This window comes from Pristiophorus japonicus, chromosome 19 (assembly GCF_044704955.1).
Source record: "Pristiophorus japonicus isolate sPriJap1 chromosome 19, sPriJap1.hap1, whole genome shotgun sequence".
Lineage (NCBI taxonomy): Eukaryota > Metazoa > Chordata > Chondrichthyes > Pristiophoridae > Pristiophorus > Pristiophorus japonicus.
In genome coordinates, this window is record NC_091995.1 from 13,587,840 (window position 1) to 13,612,689 (window position 24,850).

General features: G+C 45.9%; 1 protein-coding gene across 1 annotated transcript; it reads left to right on the forward strand.

Annotated features, from left to right (window-relative positions):
• Window positions 1–333: 333 nt before the first annotated feature.
• smx5 lies at window positions 334–24,292 on the forward strand. Its single transcript, XM_070862188.1, has 5 exons — window positions 334–427; window positions 1,706–1,773; window positions 9,401–9,431; window positions 10,037–10,096; window positions 23,092–24,292. Exons 1-5 carry the CDS (start codon window positions 425–427, stop codon window positions 23,215–23,217), a joined length of 288 nt encoding a protein of 95 aa, XP_070718289.1. The 5' UTR covers window positions 334–424; the 3' UTR covers window positions 23,218–24,292.
• The last annotated feature ends 558 nt before the right edge of the window (window positions 24,293–24,850 follow it).

Genomic DNA, 24,850 nt, shown 5'->3' on the forward strand with positions numbered 1-24,850 from the left:
TGCATCCGGGAGGGCGCTGAGCTCCTCCAGTATCATCGTCGAGAGCATGCAGAAAACAAGGGCAGGCAGCGGAAGGAGCGTGCGGCAAACCAGGCTCCCTGCCCACCCTTTCCCTATCTGTCCCACCGGTGACAGAGACTGTGGTTCTCATATTAAGACAGTACAGCCACCTAAGAACTCATGCTAAGAGTGGAAGCACGTCTTCCTCGATTCCGAGGGACTGCTTATGATGATGCTTGGTGACCACTTGCTGCAGACTGGGAGCACGTGGCCCGGGCTCTGCAGCTGTCAATCAAACTGGAGGCGGGCGGCGAAGTCTCGCGCCTGTGCGGGGCGGGGTTTGAGAGTTCTCGCGAGATCGGGCCGGTGTGGAGCGGGGGCGCCTGAGGTTTGAATCGTGCTGCGCTCGGGAGCCGGACACGTCATGGTGAGCAGCCGGGGCCCCGGACCGTCAAACAGAGCCGGGGAGGAGGGTTCACAACCAGAGGGGGCCATTCCTGCATCCCTTCGCGCTAAAGGTCTCTCCAGACCCCCACAGGCCCCAGGCCGCGGTGGAGCCGGGGACTTTCCTGCAGGCCTAAGCCCGGGGTACAAGCACCCTTGTTCCGCAGGGTTGCAATGGGAGATTTAATGCACTGCTTTCAATTGTTTAAATGTTTCAATAATCTTTTCCCAAACTGTGTTACGCGCGCAATTTTAAGTGCCTTGGATAACATTTCACAGCCAATAAATCACCTGCAATTCCAAAATAGTGACTTTCCATGTCCTAAATCTGCATTTCTAAAATAATGCCTGTTATATCCTCTGGGCTTTCCAAAGTGCTTCACAGTCAATGAATTACTGCAAGTGCATTCATTATTTACCCAGCAAGGTCCCACAGACTGCGAGTGAGTGACCACTAGTTCATCTGTTTTTATTGGTGGTGTTGATTGAGGGAGGAAGGTTGGTCAGGACACCAGGAGAAATTCCTGCTGTAATTCATGTAGTGACCGCGGGATCTTTTACGTTCATTCGAGAATGGTAGACGGGTGCCTCGGTTTATCGTCCCATTTGAAAGGCGGCTCTTCTGAGAGTGCAGCGCTTCCCTCGGTACGTCATCATCATCATAGGCAGTCCCTCGGAATCGAGGAAGACTTGCTTCCACTCCTGAAGTGAGTTCTTTGGTGGCTGAACAGTCCAATACGAGAGCCACAGACTCTGTCACAGGTGGGACAGATAGTCGTTGAGGGAAGGGGTGGGTGGGACTGGTATGCCGCACGCTCGTTCCGTTGCCTGCGCTTGATTTCTCCATGCTCTCGGCGTTGAGACTCGAGTTGCTCAGCGGGCCTCTTGGATGCACTTCCTCCACTTAGGGCTAGGGACTCCCAGGTGTCAGTGGGGATGTCATACTTTATCAGGGAGGCTTTGAGGGTGTCCTTGTAACGTTTCCGCTGTTCACCTTTGGCTCGTTTGCTGTGAAGGAGCTCCGAGTAAGGCAATGGATGCGTTAGCCTGGATTGAGTGCGATTGAGCAATGTGTATAATGTATATAAATCCGTAGTGGGACAATCTTCTGACTCAGTTGAGAGACCTACCAATTGAGCAGGAGTTTCTCAAATTTTCACAGGATCAAGTTTACTTTGCTAATTTTAAAGTTAAGATGATTTGATGGCAAAAGAATACCGTGGCTCAATTTAATATATTCGTCTCTTTTTTTATGTTTTAGTTATTTTATTCATTTTTCAAATCCCTGGTTGGGAAAGATGTAGTAGTGGAGTTGAAGAATGATCTCAGGTGAGTGCACATTGTTTTGGTCTGTTGCTGACAGCAAGTGATGGTAGTGCACGATGAGCACTGCCATTTATGATGTTTTTAACCACCTTTTCTTCAATGAGTCTCTCTCTATGAAGAATAAAACTGTCCTTTCAGTGTAAAGCGCCCTTCTTTACTTTTCCACCTCTTCACGTCCAAGTACTTTTAGGAAAATAAACTTCCTATTTGATGGAGAGTATTCTTAATTATAAATTTTGCTCTTCCCTGTTGAGTCCTAATTTCTGATCTCTGACTTAAAGATCTTGCATTTATATAACGCTTTTCACAACCACTGGACGATCCAAAGCGCTTTACAGATATGAAGTATTTTTGAAGTGTAGTCACTGTTGTAATGTAGGAAAAGCGGCAGCCAGTTTGCACATAGTAAACTTCCACTAACAGCAATGTGATAATGACCAGTTAATCTGTTTTTATTGATGCTGATTGATGGATAAATACAGGTTCAATATCCATTATCCAGAACCACACCTCGTCCAGAACCATTCCCGGCCACCGGGTGGCGCATACGCAGACCTCCGACATGAATAGAAACATAGAAAATAGGTGCAGGAGTAGGCCATTCAGCCCTTTGAGCCTGCACCACCAGTCAATAAGATTATTGCTGATCATCACCTCAGTACCCCTTTCCTGCTTTCTCTCCATACCCCTTGACCCCTTTAGCCGTAAGGGCCATATCTAACTCCCTCTTGAATATATCCAATGAACTGGCATCAACAACTCTCTGCGGTAGGGAATTCCACAGGTTAAGAAGTGAAGAAGTTTCTCCTCATCTCAGTCCTAAATGGCTTACCCCTTATCCTTAGACTATGCCCCCTGGTTCTGGACTTCCCCAACATCGGGAACATTCTTCCTGCATCTAACCTGTCCAGTCCCCTCAGAATTTTATATGTTTCTATGAGATCCCCTCTCATCCTTCTAAACTCCCGTGAATACAGGCCCAGTTGATCCAGTCTCTCCTCATATGTCAGTCCTGCCATCCTGGGAATCAGTCTGAATAAATTGAAATCCTTCCTTGCTGCCGACTCCCGCAATCGCTGACCTGACCCCGCGATCCACTGCTTTCCCCCCCCCCGCCCCCAAATGATCTCCCTGCTGCACTCGCAGCCCTAAACCAGCCAGCCCCGATATCTCCTTGCTCAGTACCTGTACCATCCAATTTAACGTGACCACCCCTCGTCCAGAAAAATCCGTTATCCAGAACAGGCCAGGTCTCGAGTGCTCCGGATAAGGGAGGTTCGACCTGTATTCGCCAGGACACTGGGGATAGCTCCCTTGCTTCTCTTTGAAATAGTGCCATAGGATCTTTTACGTTCACCTGAGAGGGCAGACAGGGCCTCGGTTTAACGTCACATCCTAAAGACAGCACCTCCGGCAGTGCAGCACTCCCTCAGCACTACATTGGAGTGTCAATCTAAATTTCTGTGCTCAAGTCTGTTAATCAAGTCAAAGCCTTGTTGCACATTTCCGTAAAGAAACCAATAGATCCTTCAGGCTGATTACCGTATCAAGGACTAAAGGGTGATCTGGTTGCAGTTTTTAAGATGATTAAATGATTCCATAGGGTACATAGAGGAACTATTTCCTCTTGATGGGGGCAGGGGGGAGAGTCCAGGACAAGGGGCATAGCCTTAAAATGAGGCCTAGGCCATTCAGGGGTGATGTCAGGGAGCACTTCTTCACACACAGGGTAGTTGAAATCTGGAAATCTTTCCCCAAAAAGCTGTGGAGGCAGGGGATCAATTGAAAATTTCAAATTGGAGACTGATAGATTTTAGTTAGACAAGGATATGAAGGGTTTCGGAACCAAGGTGGGTTTTACATAGGATTACATAAGATATACGGCCCAACCAGTCCTCGCTGGTGTTTATGCTCCACTTGAGCCTTCTCCCATCTTTCCTCATCTAAATCTATCAGCATGACCCTTAGATGGTGTTAAGATGCAGGTCAGCCATAATCTAATTTAATGGCCACATGGCGGCCTAGCCCAGCACTCTGCACGGCCTGCGGCCTTCGAGCACCATTTGAGCAGGCTGGGGAGCGGAAGGAGCAGCGTGGCAGCATACCACTCGAGGGAGCAGTACGTGTTGGAGCAGGAGAGCAACGGCAGTGAAAAGTGACGTCGCCAAGATCCAGGTCGGTGATTGGAGTGTGGGCTGACACTGCAGGAGCGGCGAGGCTAGGGCGAAGGAGCGGTGAGAGATTGTAGTGGGATGTGATCGGGGCCCAGAAGTGGCGAGGGCCCAGGGGCAGCACGGGCCAGTCCACACTGCGATATGTGTGCGCACTAGGTCCATGCAGCAGAGCAAGTCTCCAGTCGTCTTGGTTAATCCTTTCTACTGGATCAAGACCTAGCTCTGTCAAGCCCGTGTGGTGGCTGGTGTGCAATGGTCCCCAAACGTTAAAAAAACCCAAACACAGGCATCTTCCACCCGTCACGATTTAGTTCGGACCTGGAATTTTAGGTCCATCATTGAAACACCTGTGAACTTTTTGACGTGGAAACAAGTCATCCTCGATTCGGGGGACTGCCTATGATGGTGATGAATTTAATGACAGAGCAGGCTCGAGGGGATGAATGGCCTCCTCCTAGTCCCTATGATTGAGCCAGGAAAATTGCATTTGCCCGAGTACGCAGCAGATGTTGGGATTTTCCCAATCCGAGTGTGCTTTTATTGAACTTTGTGGCTGGAAATGCGTTCGGTCCGTGAGATTCCTTCTGGATGGGACTGCAGCTGGTGTAAGTGGGTTTGCCTTGGTACACTGGAGGATGGGTCTTTACAAGAAAGGGATGAAGTTTAACATCTCACAATATTGTCCACTAGGTGGGAGAGAGATTAATGTTGCTGAAAATTATTGGGGCGAAGAGGAGTTTATTCAATATCAAGTATTATGCTTCACTATTTTTTCCTCATTTTTTACAAAGCTGTGCGCTACAAGCTAGATTCAGTGATCACAATCTCACTTGTATTATCTCCCTAGTTTGAAATCTCTGCATCTTTTTGACTGACTTTATATTTATAACAAGAGGCCTCACTATTGTACCCGTGACTTGAATTAAATGTACTGTGGCTAGCAGTGTGGATCTGATAAACTAGTTCCAGCTCAGCTTTGTAGTGATCTGGTCAGCCTAGTGACTAGAAAGTGATGATGGATTAATGGATGAGTTTTGCGCCTTCTCCCAAAACACGGCAGCAAATAGTTTTTTTAACTTATCACCCTTTAGTTTAACACTGCATCAAAAATACTGGTCTGGCAGGTATACGGACAATACCTTCAACTTGAAATGGATTGAACATCTTCTGTGGCCCCCAATATTCTGAAGGTTACAAACTCACAAGACGTTTGAGCACATTGCAGAGCAGAAAATGCAGGAAAGCTCCAAATGACTCTCTAATGTTACCTTTGCAATAGCTGCTTATTGCTCATTGCTGAACCTCTACATGTAAACTCTCGATCTGTGGGCTGACTTTGCTATAAGTTCAAGGTCTGGTGCAAAGTCCCTGAGATTACCCAAGTAGAGAATGGAAAAAAAAAACTATTGGATCCACTATACTCGCCCCTTCCATGAGAATAGAATCATCGAATGGTTACAGCACAGAAGGAGGCCATTCAGCCCGTCGAGCCCATGCCGGCTCTGCAAGAGCACTTCAGCTAGTTCAAATTCCCCGCTCTTTCCCCGTAGCCCTACAATTTATTTTCTTTCAGTTACTTATCCAATTCCCTTTTGAAAGCCACAATTGAATCTTCCTGCACCACCCTTTCAGGCAGTGCATTGCAGACCATAAACACTCGCTACGTAAAAACGTTTGTCCTCGTATCGCCTTTGGTGGTTCTGCCAATCACCTTAATTCTGTGTCTTCTGGTTCTCAACCCTTAGGCCAATGGGAACAGTTTCTCTCTCTCTACTCTGTCTAGACCCCCTCATGATTTTGGACTCCTCTATGAAATCTCCTCTTCACTTTCTCTGCTCTAAGGAGAACAACCCCAGCTTCCCCAGTCTATCCATGTAACTGAAGTCCCTCATCCTGGAGCAATTCTTGTAAATCTTTTCTGCACCCTCTCTAAGGCCTTCACATCCTTCCTAAAGTGCGTTGCCCAGAATTGGACACAATACTTCAGTTGAGGCCGAACCAGTGTTTTATTAAGGTTCATCACAACTCCCTTGCTTTTGTACTCTATGCTTCTATTTATTTAGATTTTGCAGTTCTGTAGCTCAAATATAATCTCCTGAGATATGGGAATAGCATCTAAGAGGGCAAAATGTATTGACTCTCTGTCACCAAAGGCAAATTAGTTTTTTTTAATGAAAAGGTAACATTGGAGAGGAATTTGGAGCTTTCCACCTGTTCACTTTCTGCTCTGCACAATAGTTTAGTGAATCTGTAACTTTCATAATATCGAAGAACTGCAACGGGCCAAAGAAGGTGTTCTATTCACTGCAAGTATTGTTCGTATAACTGTCCTGACTAATAATCTTGAGTCAGTGTTTACTTAGCTACCTTTTTAATATTCAGAAGTGGTTTGTCGCCATGTTTTCATCAATTCTTAACTCGCCCCTCAAATGAGCTAATGCAGTTTCAATAAAGATGAGGTGACCTTTGAGGTTCAAGACAGATTCTTGAACTATAGTGGAGTCAAGGGTTATGGGGAACTGGCAGGAAAGTGGAGTTGAGGCCAAGATCATATAAGCCGTGATCTCATTGAATGGCGAAGCAGGCTCGAGGGGCCGTATGGCCTACTCCTACTCCTATTTCTTATGTTCTTATGTTCAAGCCATTCTCCGGCTACCAAAATTGCAATTGAGCCCAGACTTAGTAAGGTTTTTTTCCTGTAACTCATTCTTCATGGGTTTCTAAGTTGTTAGTACTTTGTAAGACGTAGAGAAGATGTTTCCGCATGCGGGCGAGACCAGAACTAAAGGCCATAAATACAAGATTGTCACTAATAAATCCATTGGGAATCAGAAATGTCTTTACCGAGAGTAGTGAGAATGTGGAACTCACTACTATAGGGAGCGGTTTAGGTGAATAGTATAGATGGATTCAAGGGGAAGCTAGATAAGTACTTGGGGGAGAAATGAATAGAGAGATATGTTGATGGGGTGAGACGAAGAGGGGCGGGAGGTGGCTCGTGTGGAGCATAAACACCGGCATAAATTTGTTGGACTGACTGGCCTGTTTCTGTGCTGTTAATACTTTGAGTGGGCTTTGTGGGAGGGATGCTAAGTATAAGAACATAAGAACATAAGAATTAGGAACAGGAGTAGGCCATCTAACCCCTCGAGCCTGCTCCGCCATTCAATAAGATCATGGCTGATCTGGCCGTGGACTCAGCTCCACTTACCCGCCCGCTCCCCATAACCCTTAATTCCCTTATTGGTTAAAAATCTATCTATCTGTGATTTGAATACATTCAATGAGCTAGCCTCAACTGCTTCCTTGGGCAGAGAATTCCATAGATGCACAACCCTCTGGGAGAAGAAATTCCTTCTCAACTCGGTTTTAAATTGGCTCCCCCGTATTTTGAAGCTGAGCCCCCTAGTTCTCCCCGACCAGTGGAAACAACCTCTCTGCCTCTGTCTTGTCTATCCCTTTCATTATTTTAAATGTTTCTGTAAGATCACCCCTCATCCTTCTGAACTCCAACGAGTAAAGACCCAGTCTACTCAATCTATCATCATAAGGTAACCCCCTCATCTCTGGAATCAGTCTAGTGAATCGTGTCTGTACCCCCTCCAAAGCTTGTATATCCTTCCTTAAGTAAGGTGACCAAAACTGCACGCAGTACTCCAGGTGCGGCCTCAGCAATACCCTGTACAGTTGCAGGAGGACCTCCCTGCTTTTGTACTCCATCCCTCTCGCAATGAAGGCCAACATTCCATTCGCCTTCCTGATTACCTGCTGCACCTGCAAACTAACTTTTTGGGATTCATGCACCAGGAGGCTGCTCCTGAAATTCTGGCTGCACTTCAGTCCCACTCTCCTGATCTTTGGGCACCCTGTGCGGAGGGGAGCGGGTAGGTCCGAGGGCCTCCTCGTAGGACTGCTCCTGGGCACGGCCAAGGGTGCCATCAGCCGGTCCAGGCAGCGGGCGGTCGAGGGGGTCGTTCAACCTGACTGCCTGCCCCTCTTCCGCTCTTGCATCCGGTCCAGGGTGTCCTTGGAGATGGAGCACGCGGTGTCCACCGGTACGCTCGCGGCCTTCCGCGAGAGGTGGGCACCGGAGGGACTGGAGTGCATCATCACGCCCGGCAACCAAATTTTAATTTGATTTTACGTTTTTAAGTTTAATTTGTTTTAATTGCCGGTGCTTTTAGTGTCCCCCTCTCCTTTTATAGGGGGCACTGGAAAAAGGAAAAAATTTTATTTTAGTGCCCAAAAAAACCCCCCCAAAAAAACAAAAAACAAAAAAGAAAAAAAAGGGCCTTGTAAATGTCTGGTGTGTCATCCAGGTCGGGTGGCACGGATACATGTTTTATGTTTTGCAGGTAGACTCTAAGAGTTTCATGCACCAGGACCCCCAGGTCCCTCTGCACCACAGTATGTTGTAATTTCTCCCCATTCAAATAATATTCCCTTTTACTGTTTTTTTTTTTCCCAAGGTGGATCACCTCACATTTTCCGACATTGAATTCCATCTGCCAAACCTTAGCCCATTCGCTTAACCTATCTAAATCTCTTTGCAGCCTCTCTGTGTCCTCTACACAGCCCGCTTTCCCACTAATCTTTGTGTCATCTGCAAATTTTGTTACACTACACTCTGTCCCCTCTTCCAGGTCATCTATGTATATTGTAAACAGTTGTGGTCCCAGCACCGATCCCTGTGGCACACCACTAACCACCGATTTCCAACCCGAAAAGGACCCATTTATCCCGACTCTCTGCTTTCTGTTAGCCAGCCAATTCTCTATCCATGCTAATACATTTCCTCTGACTCCACGTACCTTTATCTTCTGCAGTAACCTTTTGTGTGGCACCTTATCGAATGTCTTTTGGAAATCTAAATACACCGCATCCATCGGTACACCTCTATCCACCATGCTCGTTATATCCTCAGTATGCTGTATGTTAGAAAGTAAAAAGATGGTGTGACCTGATTTGAGTAGATTGGGCCTATACTCTCTGGAGTTTAGAAGAATGAGAGGTGATCTCATTGAAACATACACGATTTTGAGGGGGATTGACTGGGTAGATGCTGAGTGGTTGTTTCCTCTGGCTGAAGAGTCTGGAGCTAGGGGGCATAGTCTCAGAATAAAGGGTCGGCCATTTATGACAGAGATGGGGAGGAATTTCATCTCTGAGGGTTGGGAATCTGTGGCATTCCCTGTCCCACAGGCTGTGGATGCTCGGTCGGTGAGTATATTTGAGGCTAGAGCAATAGATTTTTGGACTCTAGGGGAACTGAAGGATATGAAGATAGAGCGGGAAAGTGGGGTTGAGGTCGAAGATCAGCCATGATCTTATTGAATGGCAGAGCAGGCTCGAGGAGCTGTATGGCCTACTCCTGATTCTTGTGTTATGTCATGATTTCTAATGCAAAGTTAAGAACTAGATTTTAATGTAACTTTTTCACCTCCCTTTCTTTTCAGTATCTGCGGCACCCTGCACTCCGTCGATCAGGTGAGAGTTGTGTATTTCGGTGGTGAGTTAAGACCGAAATGTAACTTCATTATAGTTGAATGTCAAAGCTGCACAGAACAACTTTCAAGGGATAAATCGGGACAAGCAATGAGCTTGTGACTGTTTATTTCCCTCGAGCTTGTCATTGCTTCATTCAACCCAGATTTAGCCTGCGCTCCCCACGGGACCTCCGTGTCGGAAAATGTTTGAAGCTCTTGCTTAGCCCCTCGCCAGATTACTGTGCTTCAGTTGAACTCCTCCCCATCGCCTGCCCCCACTTATTTGTCACCGGTTCCTCACATTGCCCTCTTTGCTCGGGAGGGCACGATTATCCAGGTTGCAGATATCTTTCATGGGTGCTGTGAATGTGCTGTTGATGAACTGAGCCTCCCGGAGGATTGAGCAATCGATACGAGTGGGGTGGGGGAGTGAAGTTAGTACAGTAGTACCTCTACAGACCATTGGGACCTGACCGGTGACGGACCAGAGAATTTTCCAGACGAGTTGGGCCGAAGGGCCTGTTTCTGTACTGTAAATACTTTGAATATCTGTGAGAGAGAAGCAGTGGCTTATAGGATGACCTTTCTGCCTTCTTATCCTTTCAGTACCTGAACATCAAACTGACAGATATCAGTGTCACCGATCCAGAGAAATATCCACACATGGTGAGTGATGGGAACATTCATTGAGCGTTTTAGAACATAACATAAGAATTAGGAACAGGAGTAGGCCATCTAGCCCCTCGAGCCTGCTCTGCCATTCAACAAGATCATGGCTGATCTGGCCGTGGACTCAGCTCCTCTTACCCGCCCGCCCCCCTTAACCCTTAATTCTGTTATTGGTTAAAAATCTATCTATCCGTGACTTGAATACATTCAATGAGCTAGCCTCAACTGCTTCCTTGGGCAGAGAATTCCACAGATTCACAACCCTCTGGGAGAAGAAATTCCTTCTCAACTCGGTTTTAAATTGGCTCCCCCGTATTTTGAGGCAGTGCCCCCTAGTTCGAGTCTCCCCGACCAGTGGAAACAACCTCTCTGCCTCTATCTTGTCTAGCCCTTTCATTATTTTAAATGTTTCTATAAGATCACCCCTCATCCTTCTGAACTCCAACGAGTAAAGACCCAGTCTACTCAATCTATCATCATAAGGTAACCCCCTCATCTCCAGAATCAGCCTAGTGAATCGTCTCTGTACCCCCTCCAAAGCTAGTATATTCTTCCTCAAGTAAGGTGACCAAAACTGCACGCAGTACTCCAGGTGCGGCCTCACCAATACCCTATACAGTTGCAGCAGGACCTCCCAGCTTTTGTACTCCATCCCTCTCGCAATGAAGGCCAACATTCCATTCGCCTTCCTGATTACCTGCTGCACCTGCAAACTGACTTTTTGGAATTCATGCACCAGGACCCCCAGGTCCCTCTGCACCGCAGCATGTTGTAATTTCTCCCCATTCAAATAATATTCCCTTTTACTGTTTTTTTTCCAAGGTGGATGACCTCACACTTTCCGACATTGTATTCCGTCTGCCAAACCTTAGCCCATTCGCTTAACCTATCTAAATCTCTTTGCAGCCTCTCTGTGTCCTCTACACAACCCGCTTTCCCACTAATCTTTGTGTCATCTGCAAATTTTGTTACACTACACTCTGTCCCCTCTTCCAGGTCATCTATGTATATTGTAAGCAGTTGTGGTCCCAGCACCGATCGCTGTGGCACACTACTAACCACCGATTTCCAACCCGAAAAGGACCCATTTATCCCGACTCTCTGCTTTCTGTTAGCCAGCCAATTCTCTATCCATGCTAATACATTTCCTCTGACTCCGCAAACCTCTATCTTCTGCAGTAACCTTTTGTGTGGCACCTTATCGAATGCCTTTTGGAAATCTAAATACATCACATCCATCGGTACACCTCCATCCACCATGCTCGTTATATCCTCAAAGAATTCCAGTAAATTAGTTAAACGTGATTTCCCCTTCATGAATCCATGTTGTGTCTGCTTGATTGCACTATTCCTATCTAGATGACCTGCTATTTCTTCCTTAATGATAGTTTCAAGCATTTTCCCCACTACAGATGTTAAACTAACCGGCCTATAGTTACCTGCCTTTTGTCTGCCCCCTTTTTTAAACAGAGGCGTTACGTTAGCTGCTTTCCAATCCGCTGGTACCTCCCCAGAGTCCAGAGAATTTTGGTAGATTATAATGAATGCATCCGCCATCTCTTTTAATACCCTAGGATGCATTTCATCAGGACCAGGGGACTTGTCTACCTTGAGTCCCATTAGCCTGTCCCTAGTGATAGTGATTATCTCAAGGTCCTCCCTTCCCACATTCCTGTGACCAGCAATTTTTGGCATGGTTTTTGTGTCTTCCACTGTGAAGACCGAAGCAAAATAATTATTTAAGGTCTCAGCCATTTCCACATTTCCCATTATTAAATCCCCCTTCTCATCTAAGGGACCAACATTTACTTTAGTCACTCTTTTCCGTTTTATATATCTGTAAAAGCTTTTACTATCTGTTTTTATGTTTTGCGCAAGTTTACCTTCGTAATCTATCTTTCCTTTCTTTATTGCTTTCTTAGTCATTCTTTGCTGTTGTTTAAAATTTTCCCAATCTTCTAATTTCCCACAAACCTTGGCCACCTTGTAGAAATTATGTGCATTCTAATAAACTTGCACTCCCAACACTCGGAGGCCAGATAATGACAGAGCAGTGAGGGTCTGAGGGTCTTTCTTTCTCCTGACTGAAGAGTCCTTGGCTGTTCATTTTTTGCCCTTTGGTTGGGGTGAGCTGGACCTCATTGTTTCCCGGGATGGCTGGACTGACATATGAGGAGAGACTGGATCAACTGGGCCTTTATACACTGGAGTTTAGAAGGTTGAGCGGGGATCTCATAGAAACATACAAGATTCTGACGGGACGGGACACGTTATATGCGGGTAGATTGTTCCCGATGTTGGGGAAGTCCAGAACCCGGGGGGACAGTCTTAGGGTAAGGGGTAATCCATTTAGGACTGAGATGAGGAGAAACTTCTTCACTCAGAGAGTTGTTAACCTGTAGAATTCCCTGCCGCAGAGAGTTGTTGATGCCAGTTCATTGGATATATTCAAGAGGGAGTTAGATATGGCCATTATGGCTAAAGGGATCAAGGGATATGGAGAGAAAGCAGGAAAGAGGTACTGAGGGAATGATCAGCCATGATTTTATCGAATGGTGGTGCAAGCTCGAAGGGTCGAATGGCTTAATCCTACACCTATTTTCTATGTTTCTATGTTTGGGAGAGAATAATATACAATGTAAAATCACTGCTGCGTTCCTCAGAGGGTTAGCTGCAGACAAATGTGGGGAACATTGAGTTTTGGAGTGAAGTAAACTGATGTTTACAGCTCTTTACAGGGACAAATAAGGTGATATATGCTTAGAGAGGTAGGGCAAGGCTAGAATAATTAATGAGTGCTTTGTATCGGTGTTTACGAAGGGAGAGAATGCTGACAAAATCTCGGTAGAAGCGGAGATGGTCGAGGTAATGGATGGGGTGAAAATTGATTGGCAGGATGTACTGAAAAGGCTGGATGTACTTCGAGTGGATAAGTCGCCTGGTCCGGATGGCTTGCATCCCATGTTGCCAAGAGAAGTGGGAGTGGAGATAGTGGAGTGGCTTGTCATAATCTTCCAATCTTTCCTAGATGCGGGGGGAGGTGACAGAGGATTGAAAAGTGGCAAATGTGACACTCTTGTTCAAGAAAGGATGCAAGGACATTCCTAGTAACTCATCATCATCATAGGCAGTCCCTCGAATCGAGGATGACTTGCCTCCACGTCAAAAAGTTCACAGGTGTTTCAATGAGGGACCTAATGTTCAGGTCCCAAACTGCATCCTGAAGGGTGGAAGATGCCTGTGCGTGGATTTTTTTTCACATCAGCCACCACACGGGCTTGACAGAGCTAGGTCTTTATCCAGTGGCAAGGGTTATCCAAGACGACTGGAGACCTGCAGACGACTGGAGGCAGTTTAACATCAGTGGCGAGTAAGGTTTTGGAAACAATAATCAAGGAAAAAAAATTAACAGGCACTTGGAGATGCTTAAGTTAATTAAGGAGAGCCAGCATGGATTTGTAAAAGGCAGATCACGTTTGACTGATCCAATTGAATTTTTGATTAAGTAACATAATAGGAGGGTCAGTGTCAGCTTGGATAAGAAATTGGCTTAAGGACAGCGAACAGCGAGTCGTGGTGAATGGTTGCTTTTTCAGACTGGAAGATGGTGGACAGTTTCCCAGGGGTCAGTGCTAGGACCACTGCTTTTTTTGAATATTGGAATAGAGAGTAAAATTTCAATTTGCTGATGGTACCAAACTTGGAGGTGTGCCAAACAGTGAGGATGATACCAATTGACTGCAACCGGAGATAAATAGGCTGGCAGAATGGGCAGACAAGTGCAGATGGAATTTAATACAGAGATGTGTGAGGTGATGTATTTTGGCAGAAGGGGTAGGGAGAGACAAGATAGACTTAATGGCACAGTTCTAAAGAGTGTGCAGGGATAGAGGGATCTGGGGGTTCGTGTGCAAAGATCATTGGAGGTGGCAAGACATATTGAGAGAGTAAACATAGAACCATAGAAAATAGGTGCAGGAGCAGGCCATTCGGCCCTTCAAGCCTGCACCGCCATTCAATATGATCATGGCTGATCATGCAACCTCAGTACCCCACTGCTGCCTTCTCTTCATACCCCCTGATCTCTTTAGCCGTAAGGGCCACATCTAACTCCCTTTTGAATATGTCCAACGAAGTGGACTCAACAACTTTCTGTGGCAGAGAATTTCACAGGTTCACAACTCTCTGGGTGAAAAAAGTTTTTCTTCATCTCGATCCTATATGGCTTACGCCTTATCCTTAGACTGTGACCCCTGGTTCTGGACTTCACCAACATCGGGAACATTCTACCTACATCTAACCTATCCAGTCCTGTCAGAATTTTATAAGTTTCTATGAGATCCCCTCTCATTCTTCTAAATTCCAGTGAGTATAAGCCTAGCCGATCCAGTCTTTCCTCATATGTCAGTCCTGCCATCCCGGGAATCAGTCTGGTGAACCTTCGCTGCACTCCCTCAATAGCAAGCTCGTCCTTCCTCAGATTAGGAGACCAAAACTGCACACAATTCTCAAGGTGTGGTCTCACCAAGGCCCTGCACAACTGCAGTAAGACCTCCCTGCTCCTATACTCAAATCCCCTTGCTATGAAGGCCAACATGCTATTTGCTTTCTTTACTGCCTGCTGTACCTGCATGCCTACCTTCAATGACTGATGTACCATGACACCCAGGTCTCTTTGCACCTCCCCTTTTACTAATCTGTCACCATTCAGATAATCTGCCTTCCTGTTTTTGCCACCAAAGTGGATAACCTCACATTTATCCACATTATACTGCATCTGCCATGCATTTGCCCACTCACCTAACCTGTCCAAGTCACCCTTCAGCCTCTTAGCATCCTCCTCACAGCTCACACCGCCACCCAGCTTAGTGTCATCTCCAAATTTGGAGATACTACCTTCAATTCCTTCGTCTAAATCATTAATATATATTGTAAATAGCTTGGGTCCCAGAACTGAACCCTGCGTTACCCCACTAGTCACTGTCTGCCATTCTGAAAAGGACCCGTTTATTCCCACTCTTTGCTTCCTGTCTGCCAACCAGTTCTCTTATCCGTCAATACATTACCCCCAAAACCATGTGCCTTAATTTTGCGTGGGACCTTGTCAAAAGCCTTTTGAAAGTCCAAATACACCACAACCACTGGTTCTATCTCGTCCAATCTACTAGTTATATCTTCAAAAAACTCTCGAAGATTTGTCAAGATGATTTCCCTTTCATAAATCTATGCTGACTTGGACCGATCCTATCACTACTTTCCAAATGCGCTGCTATTACATCTTTAATAATTAATTCCAGCATTTCCCCCACCACCGATGTCAGGCTAACTGGTTATAATTCTCTCTCCCTCCTTTTTTAAAAAGTGGGATTGCATTAGCTACCCTCCAATCCATAGGAACTGATCCAGAGACCATGGAATGTTGGAAAATGACTATCAATGCATCCACTATTTCGAGGGCCACTTCCTTAAGTACTCTGGGATGCAGACTATCAGGCCCTGGGGATTTTTCGGCCTTCAGTCCCTTCAATTTCCCTAACACCATTTCCTGACTGCTAAAGATTTCCCTCAGTTCCCCCTTCTCGCTAGAAACATAGAAAATAGGTGCAGGAGTAGGCCATTCGGCCCTTCAAGCCTGCACCACCATTCAATAAGATCATGGCTGATCATTGACCTCAGTACCTCTTTCCTGTTTTCTCTCCATACCCCTTGATCCTTTTAGCCGTAAGAGCCATATCTAACTCCCTCTTGAATATATCTAACGAACTGGTATCAACAACTCTCTGCGGTAGAGAATTCCACAGGTTAACAACACTCTGAGTGAAGAAGTTTCTCCTCATCTCAGTCCTAAATGGCTTACCCCCTTATCCTTAGACTGTGACCCCTGCTTCTGGACTTCCCAAACATCATGAACATTCTTCCTGCATCTAACCTGTTCAGTCCAGTAAGAATTTTATATGTTTCTATGAGATCCCCTCTCATCCTTCTAAACTCCAGTGAATACAGGCCAAGTCGATCCAGTCTCTTCTCATATGTCAGTCCTGCCATCCTGGGAATCAGTCTCCTAGTATTTTCGGGAGGTTATTCGTGTCATAGAAACATAGAAAATAGGTGCAGGAGCAGGCCATTCGGCCCTTCGAGCCTGCACCGCCATTCAATGAGTCCATGGCTGAACATGCAACTTCAGTACCCCATTCCTGCTTTCTCGCCATACCCCTTGATCCCCCTAGTAGTAAGGACTACATCTAACTCCGTTTTGAATATATTTAGTGAATTGGCCTCAACAACTTTCTGTGGTAGAGAATTCCACAGGTTCACCACTCTCTGGGTGAAGAAGTTTCTCCTCATCTCGGTCCTAAATGGCTTACCCCTTATCCTTAGACTGTGACCCCTGGTTCTGGACTTCCCCAACATTGGGAACATTCTTCCTGCATCTAACTTGTCTAAACCCGTCAGAATTTTAAACATTTCTATGAGATCCCCTCTCATTCTTCTGAACTCCAGTGAATACAAGCCCAGTTGATCCAGTCTTTGATATGTCAGTCCCGCCATCCCGGGAATCAGTCTGGTGAACATTCGCTGCACTCCCTCAATAGCAAGAATGTCCTTCCTCAAGTTAGGAGACCAAAACTGTACACAATACTCCAGGTGTGGCCTCACCAAGTACACCTGTATTAACACCTCCCTGCCCTTGTACTCAAATCCCCTCGCTATGAAGGCCAACATGCCATTTGCCTTCTTAACCGTCTGCTGTACCTGCATGCCAACCTTCAATGACTGATGTACCATGACACTCAGATCTCGCTGCACCTCCCCTTTTCCTAATCTGTCACCATTCAGATAATAGTCTGTCTCTCTGTTTTTACAACCAAAGTGGATAATCTCACATTTATCCATATTATACTTCATCTGCCATGCATTTGCCCACTCACCTAACCTATCCAAGTCAAGCCTCATAGCATCCTCCTCGCAGCTCACACTGCCACCCAACTTAGTGTCCTCTGAAAATTTGGAGATACTACATTTAATCCCCTCGTCTAAATCATTAATGTACAATGTAAACAGCTGGGGCCCCAGCACAGAACCTTGCGGTACCCCACTACTCACTGCCCGCCATTCTGAAAAGTACCCATTTACTCCTACTCTTTGCTTCCTGTCTGCCAACCAGTTCTCAATCCACGTCAGCACACTACCACCAATCCCATGTGCTTTAACTTTGCACTTTAATCTCTTGTGTGGGATCTTGTTGAAAGCCTTCTGAAAGTCCAAATACACCACATCAACTGGTTCTCCCTTGACCATTCTACTGGAAACATCCTCAAGTGAAGACAGAACCAACGTATTTGTTCAATTTGTCTGCCATTTCCTTGTTCCCCATTATGAATTCACCTGATTCTGACTGCAAGACATTAGTCTTCACTAATCTTTTTCTCTTCACATATCTATAGAAGCTTTTGCAGTCAGTTTTATGTTCCCTGCAAACTTACTCTCAGACTCTATTTTCCCCCTCCTAATTAAACCCTTCGTCCTCCTCTGCTGAATTCTAAATTTCTCCCAGTCCTCAGGTTTGCTGCTTTTTCTGGCCAATTTATATGCCTCTTCCTTGGATTTAACACTTTCCCTAATTTAACCACGGTTGAGCCATCTTCCCTATTTTATTCTTACGCCACACAGGGATGTACAATTGTTGTAGTTCATCCACGTGATCTTTAAATGTCTGCCATTGCCTATCCACCGTCAACCCTTTAAGTATCATTCTCCAGTCTATCCTAGCCAATTCATGTCTCATACCGTCGAAGTTTCCTTTCTTTAAATTCAGGACCCTAGGATCTGATTAATTGTGTCACTCTCCATCTTAATGAAGAATTCTACCATATGATGGTCACTCTTCCCCAAGGGCCCCCACAAGACCAGATTGCTAATTAATTCTCGCTCGTTACATAAGACCCAGTCTAGGATGGCCTGCTCTCTAATTGGTTCCTCGACATATTGGTCTGGAAAACCATCCCTTATGCACTCCAAGAAATCCTCCTCCACAGTATTGCTAGCAGTTTGGTTAGCCCAATCTTGCGTAGATTAAAGTCACCCATGATAACTGCTGTACCCTTATTGCACGAGTCCCGAATTTCCTGTTTGATGCCATCCTCAACCTCCCTACTACTGTTTGGTGGTCTGTACGCAACTCCCACTAACGTTTTCTGCCCTTTGGTGTTTCGCAGCTCTAATATAGATTCCACATCATCCACGCTAATATCCTTCCTCACTATTGCGTTAATCTCCTCTTTAACCAGTAACGCTACCCCACCTCCTTTTCCTTCCTGTCCGTCCTTCCTGAATATTGAATACCCCTGGATGTTGAGTTCCCAGCCTTGGTTCTCTGGAGCCATGTCTCCGTAATCCCAATTACATCATACCTCTTAACAGCTATCTGCGCAGTCAATTCATCCACCTTATTACGAATGCTCTCGCATTGAGACTCGGAGCCTTCAGGCTTGTTTTTTTAACACTTTTTGTTCTTTTTGAATTATGTTGTGATGTGGCCCTTTTTGATTTTTGCCTTTGATTTTTCTGCCCTCCACTCTTGCTTTTCTCCTTCCTTCCTTTTGCTTCTGCCACCTTTTTACTTCCCTCTGTCTCCCTGCATAGATTCCCATCCCCCTGCCATTTTAGTTTAACCCCTCCCCAACAGCACTAGCAAACACTCCGCCTAGGGCATCGGTTCCGGTCCTGCCCAGGTGCAGACCGTCCGGTTTGTACTAGTCCCACCTGCCCCAGAACCGGTTCCAATGTCCCAGGAATTTGAATCCTCCTCCTTGCACCATTCCTCAAGCCACGTATTCATCTGAGCCATCCTGCGATTCCTACTCTGACTAGCACGTGGCACTGGTAGCAATCCTGAGATTACTACCTTTGAGTAGTTAGCAAAGCATATGGGATCCTGAGCTTTGAGGTATTGAGTACAAAAGCAGAGAAGTTATGCTGAACCTTTATAAAGCTTTGGCTCATCATCATAGGCAGCCCTTTGAATCGAGGATGACTTGCTTCCACGTCAAAAAAGTTCACAGGTGTTTCAATGATGCACCTAAAATTCCAGGTCCGAACTAAATCTTTTAAGGGTGGAAGATGCCTGTGCTTGGATTTTTTTGACGTGTGGTGACCATTGCACACCAGTCACCACACAAGCTCTGGTTAGGCCACAACTAGAGTATGGCATCCAGTTCTGGTCACCACATTTTAGGAAGGATGTGAAGGTCCTTGAGAGGGTGCAGAGGAGGTTTACCATGATGGTTCCAGGAATGGGAGATTTTAGCTACAATGTTGGGTTGGAGCAACTGGGGTTGTTCTCCTTGGAGCAAAGGAGGTTGAGGGGAGATTTGATAGAGGTGTACAAGATTATGACTGGTTTAGATAAGGTAGACAAAGAAACCCTGTTCCCAGTAGCTGATGATACAAGGACTAGGGGACACAGATTTAAGGTTTTGGGCAAGAGATTCAGGGGAATGTGAGGAAGACCTTTTTATGCAGCGAGTGGTGATGACCTGGAGTTCGCTGCCTACGAGGGTGGTGGAAGCGGAGATGATCAATGGTTTCAAAAGGAAATTGTATCGTCACTTGAGGGAATTAAACTTGCAGGGCTACGGGGATAGAGCGGGGGGAATGGGACTGACTGGATTGATTTACAGAGAACTGGCATGGACTCGATGGGCCGAATGGCCTCCTTCTGTGCCGTAATGACTCTGTGACTCTGCCGTTATTAGTGGGAGCAGTTTGGAATATGCAAACAATTTGGTCTATCTCTCTATCTCTAAATATAAGATAGTCACTAATAAATCCAACAAAGAATTTAGGAGAAACCTTCTTACTCAGAGTAGTTAGTGTGGAAGTTGTTACCACAAGGAGTAGTTGAGGCAAATAATACAGATATATTTAAAGGGCTGCTAGATAAATACATGAGGGAGAAAGGAATAGAAGGCTATGGTTGTAGGGCGGGGGTTGAAATAGGGTGGGAGGGGGCTTGTGTGGAGCACAAACATCGGCACAGATCAATTGGGCTGGATGGCCAGTTTCTGAGCTGTAAGTTCTACATAATTCAAATTACATAAAATGCAAGGAATAACATTGCTAAATTGCACTCAAGACACTTTTCAATACATTCTGTTGCTTTCGTTCAAAATGATGAGAGTTTTAGGTCTGATTTTGTCAGCTACTGGGAACGGTGTTTCTTTGTCTACCTTATCTAAACTGGTCATAATCTTGTACACCTCTATCAAATCTCCCCTCAACCTCCTTCGCTCCAAGGAGAACAACCCCAGTTTCTCCAACAGTGGTGCAAGCAGAATCTTTAGTAGCTTTTAAAATGGAAGTGAATAAATATTTTGAGGGGGGAAAAAAAATCAAATGGGTGTGAGGAAAGAACAACAACGTATATCTATATCGCATCTTTAACATAAAAAGGCTTCAAAGGTGTAAGAAAAGATAGACGAAAGACCCAAAGGAGGAGATAATGGGAGGGATGTCCAAAATCTTGGTTTTAAGAAAGGCGGTGATGGAGGTTCTGGGGCAGAGAGAGAGAGACTTCCATACTGGGGCCTAGGTGGCTGAAAATACTGCCGCCAATGAAGGGGGAGCGGGGAGAGAGGCATTGGGCATCACAGGAATGTATTGAGATTCTCTCAGGATTGCAATAGGTGAATGAAAGCTAAATTTGTTGATTAGAAAAATATCGTCGCGTGGGTGGGAGGAGTGATGGGGGGGTTGTAAGTAGCAATTTTTTTTAACTGAAGTTAATTCTTGCACTCGTCAAAAGTGAAGTATTCTGACCCTTCTGTGAGATCAGTTTCCTGGAAATAGTACTCCCACTTTCTCGAGATATCTTAACTGCCCCATCCTGCCTCTGGGGTCTCTCCTCTCTTTCCCCCGTCCCTCTCCCACTGGCTTGTACCCAGTGACCTGTAGAAAGAATGTATCTGACTTGTCCATTAATACAGTACTGGAGAAGGCCATTGTTCTATCCCCTCCTCCCTCAGCTTGGAGTGGTAACCTCGGCTTAGTGCAACACTCCTCTCCCTGAAATGAAAATCCAGAGCCAACACAAGAAAGAAAAAAGAAAGATTTGCATTGATAAAGCGCCTTTCACGACCACCGGATGTCTCAGTGCTTTACAGCCAATCAAGTACTATTGAGCCAAAGGTGAGCAGCAGAAACATCACAAGGACACCCTCAAAGCCTCCCTGATAAAGTGCAACATCCCCACTGACACCTGGGAGTCCCTGGCCCAAGACCGCCCTAAATGGAGGAAGTGCATCCGGGCGGATGCTGAGCACCTCGAGTCTCGACGCCGAGAGCATGCCAAAATCCAGCGTAGGCATTGGAAAAAGCGTGCGGCAAACCGGTCCCACCCACTCCTTCCCTCAACGACTATCTGACCCACCTGTGACAGAGTCTGTGGCTCTCGTATTGGACTGTTCAGCCACCAAAGAACTCACTTCAGGAGTGGAAGCAAGTCTTTCTCGAGGGACTGCCTATCACGGATGACTATTAGAGTGTAGTCACTGTTGTAATGTGGGAAACGGGCAGCCAATTTGTGCACAAGCAAGCTTCCACAAACAACAGTGTGATAGACCAGATAATCTGTTTTTCTTATGTTGATTGAGGGATAAATATTGGCCAGGACACCGGGGATAACTCCCCTGTTCTTCTTCGAAATAGTGCCATGGGATCTTTTACATCCACCTGAGAGGGCAGACGGGGCCTCAGTTTAATGTCTCATCCGAAAGACGGCACCTCCAACAGTGCAGTGCTCCCTCAGCACTGCACTCGAATGTCATCCTAAATTTTTGTGCTCAAGCCCCTGGAGTGGGACTTGAACCCACAACCTTCTGACTCAGAGGCGAGAGTGCTACCCACTGAGCCACGGCTGACACCGAATAGAGGAAGATAGCTTCCTGGAACTCCCATCTCCTCCAACCCCTACTTTGTCAACGTGTGTTTCTCTCCCTTCCAACTCTGCCTGACCTGTAATTACTGCATGCGGTCTTTACTCCCCCAGAGCATTGCCACAGGAGATCGACTAGTGATATTCATAGATACCCCTGTCCACTTAAACTTAGTTGGATTGCTCTTGTGCAAGTTGGACATGGCTCATGAGGAAAAAGTGTGACTACCTTACATAGAAGTGTGATTACATAGAAGTGTTACATAGAATTAACAGCACAGAAACAGGCCATTCAGTTCAACAGGTCCGTGCCGGTGTTTATGCTCCACACGAGCCTCCTCCCACCCCTCTTCATCTCACCCCATCAATACATCCTTCTATTCCTTTCTCCCTCGTGTACCTTATCCAGATTCCCCTTTAAATGCATGTTGGTGTATTTTCAGTGACTTTACGAGCTCCCTCAGTCACAGCGCCTGCTAAGGGCACGCAACCCAAGTTCAAAATCCCACAAACAATGGGTACCCGAGATCCCAGCAGCTCAGTGTCTAACCATAAAACGTATTCTCGGGATGTGGAAGATTTCTGCCAAAGCCGCCTTTATTGCCATCTCCTCTGCTTCATAGCCATTGTTCAACTTGCTAAAGGGCATCAAGAGCCAACCACACAGTGTGGGACTGCAGTCACTTGCAGGCCAGACCGAGTAAGGAGGGGGTGACATTAATATCAGTTATTGTTCAGTGCTTCGGGATATGGCCAAGGGTTTTCCGCTCTGTGCTGGCCAACCTGTCATTTCCAGTAAATGGTTGGGGGTGGGGAAGAAGAGATATTTTTTTACATTGGATATACGGCACAGAAACAGGCCATTCGGCCCAACCAGTCCATACCAGTGTTGAAGAGAATGAGGGTCTGGTGAACACATAAGTGGGAGTGAGAACTCCCCTCAGTGTCTTCCTATTAAAATACTTGTTGCTTCTTTTATTAAAAAAAAAATCTTTTTGCCTTGATTGTGAGACGCTTGTTGTGCAACGCGAGTATTAATGTCAGATATTCTCCCACCCAGCTCTCCGTGAAGAACTGCTTTATCCGCGGCTCGGTGGTGCGTTACGTACAGCTCCCGGCTGATGAGGTGGACACGCAGTTGCTGCAGGACGCGGCGAGGAAAGAAGCCATGCAGCAGAAGCAATGAGATTAAACCGCAGCGCGGACACGAGCGGGAAACGGAGGGGGCGAAAGACTTACGAGTTTGGGACTTTACACTGACTCGCAGCTGCCAATGCAATCCCCCCCCCCCCCCCCGCCAAATAAATCGGAATTCTCATTTCAACACATTGCTTTTTATATGGCATCGCCTATAAATTGGTTCATTTTTTCACATCTCCCTTCCCCACCCCCCAACAAGACAGCTGTAACTGAAAAAGCAGATGTCTCGGCTCTGTCTCAACCACTTTACACTGCCACATGGATGGATACCAGAGCCTCTCCCTTCCCCCCCCCCCCCAATCCCTCGCCCCACAGAGATGTAGCTGAATTTGGATGTCAGTGGTATCCAGCATTCTGTATCGATCCCAGATTGCACCACAGCAGTGCATCGATCCAACATGTAATTTCAAACCAACTGCCTTGATCATAAAATCATTTGGAAATATTTTTTCGCAATCTTGTGGAAAAAGATTAATTCTTGACCCATTTAAACTTGCATTACGTTAGAAAAAAACATGTTTTTGTGTTTACCAAAATCATGCCTGACAACTGAGTTGGACGATTTATAGTGTGGTTAATTATTTTCCATTTCCTTAAACTAAAGTATATGCAAGCATGTTGCTTGTGCTGAGACCAGTTTGGTAGCTGGAACTCGTAGTGTGGAACTAAGATTCAAACATGAATGGGGGCAGCCAGGCCGAAGAGTGAAATCACGTGTTGTTTAGTTGCATTTAGATAGGGTTCAACATCTCAGGCAAGCAGTTCTGGTATTATATGACTAATTTTCTGTAAGCATTGGAAAGTGCACCTTGCTAACTTTCTTTTTCCTGTTTTTTGTTTGCTGTTTATTTGGTGCATTGGAGATGAGTCGAACACAAGTAGACTCAGTTTGTGCCTGACTGGAACTATACAGCTTGCAGTTTTTGTTTTAAATTACAAAACTGGCATTTTTCATTGGAAATGAAGTTTCTGTACCGTACAGCTGGGCGTCCAATGTGTTCTGAAGTGTTGTGATGTAACATCACTCTAGAATTAATAATAAAAAAAAGTTCAGAAGATAATGGACTAGATTTTTTTCTGGTGTATGTGTTCATTGAAAGACACCGGGCAGATCTCTCTTGCTCCTCTTCACAATAGTGCCGTGGGATCTTTTGCACCCACCTGAGAGGACAGACGGGGCCTCGGTTTAACTTCTCATCCCGTAAGACGGCACCTCTGACCGTGCTGCACTCCCTCAGTACTGCACTGGGTGAGTGTGGAGTGCTCGCTTCCACTTGTGTGTTCACCAGATCCACATTCTCTTCAACACCGGAATGGACTGGCCTATTTCTGTGCCGTGTATCCTATGTAAAAAAAAATATTCCTTTCCCCCCCACCCTGCCCCAACTAGATTTTTGTGCTCAAGTCTCTGGAGTGAGACTTGTACCCACAACCTTTTCCCAATGAGCCACGTCTGACACACCTTTTAACAACTCGCATGGCTGGTTGTCTATAAAACTTGAGTGACCCACCCTTATCCATTTTGCTTGCAAGAGTTACTTGCCACAGACTAGCCAGCGCAACATGGTGTTTCTGCTCCACCCGCTCATCATATATGCATCTTTACACGAGTTAGTGAA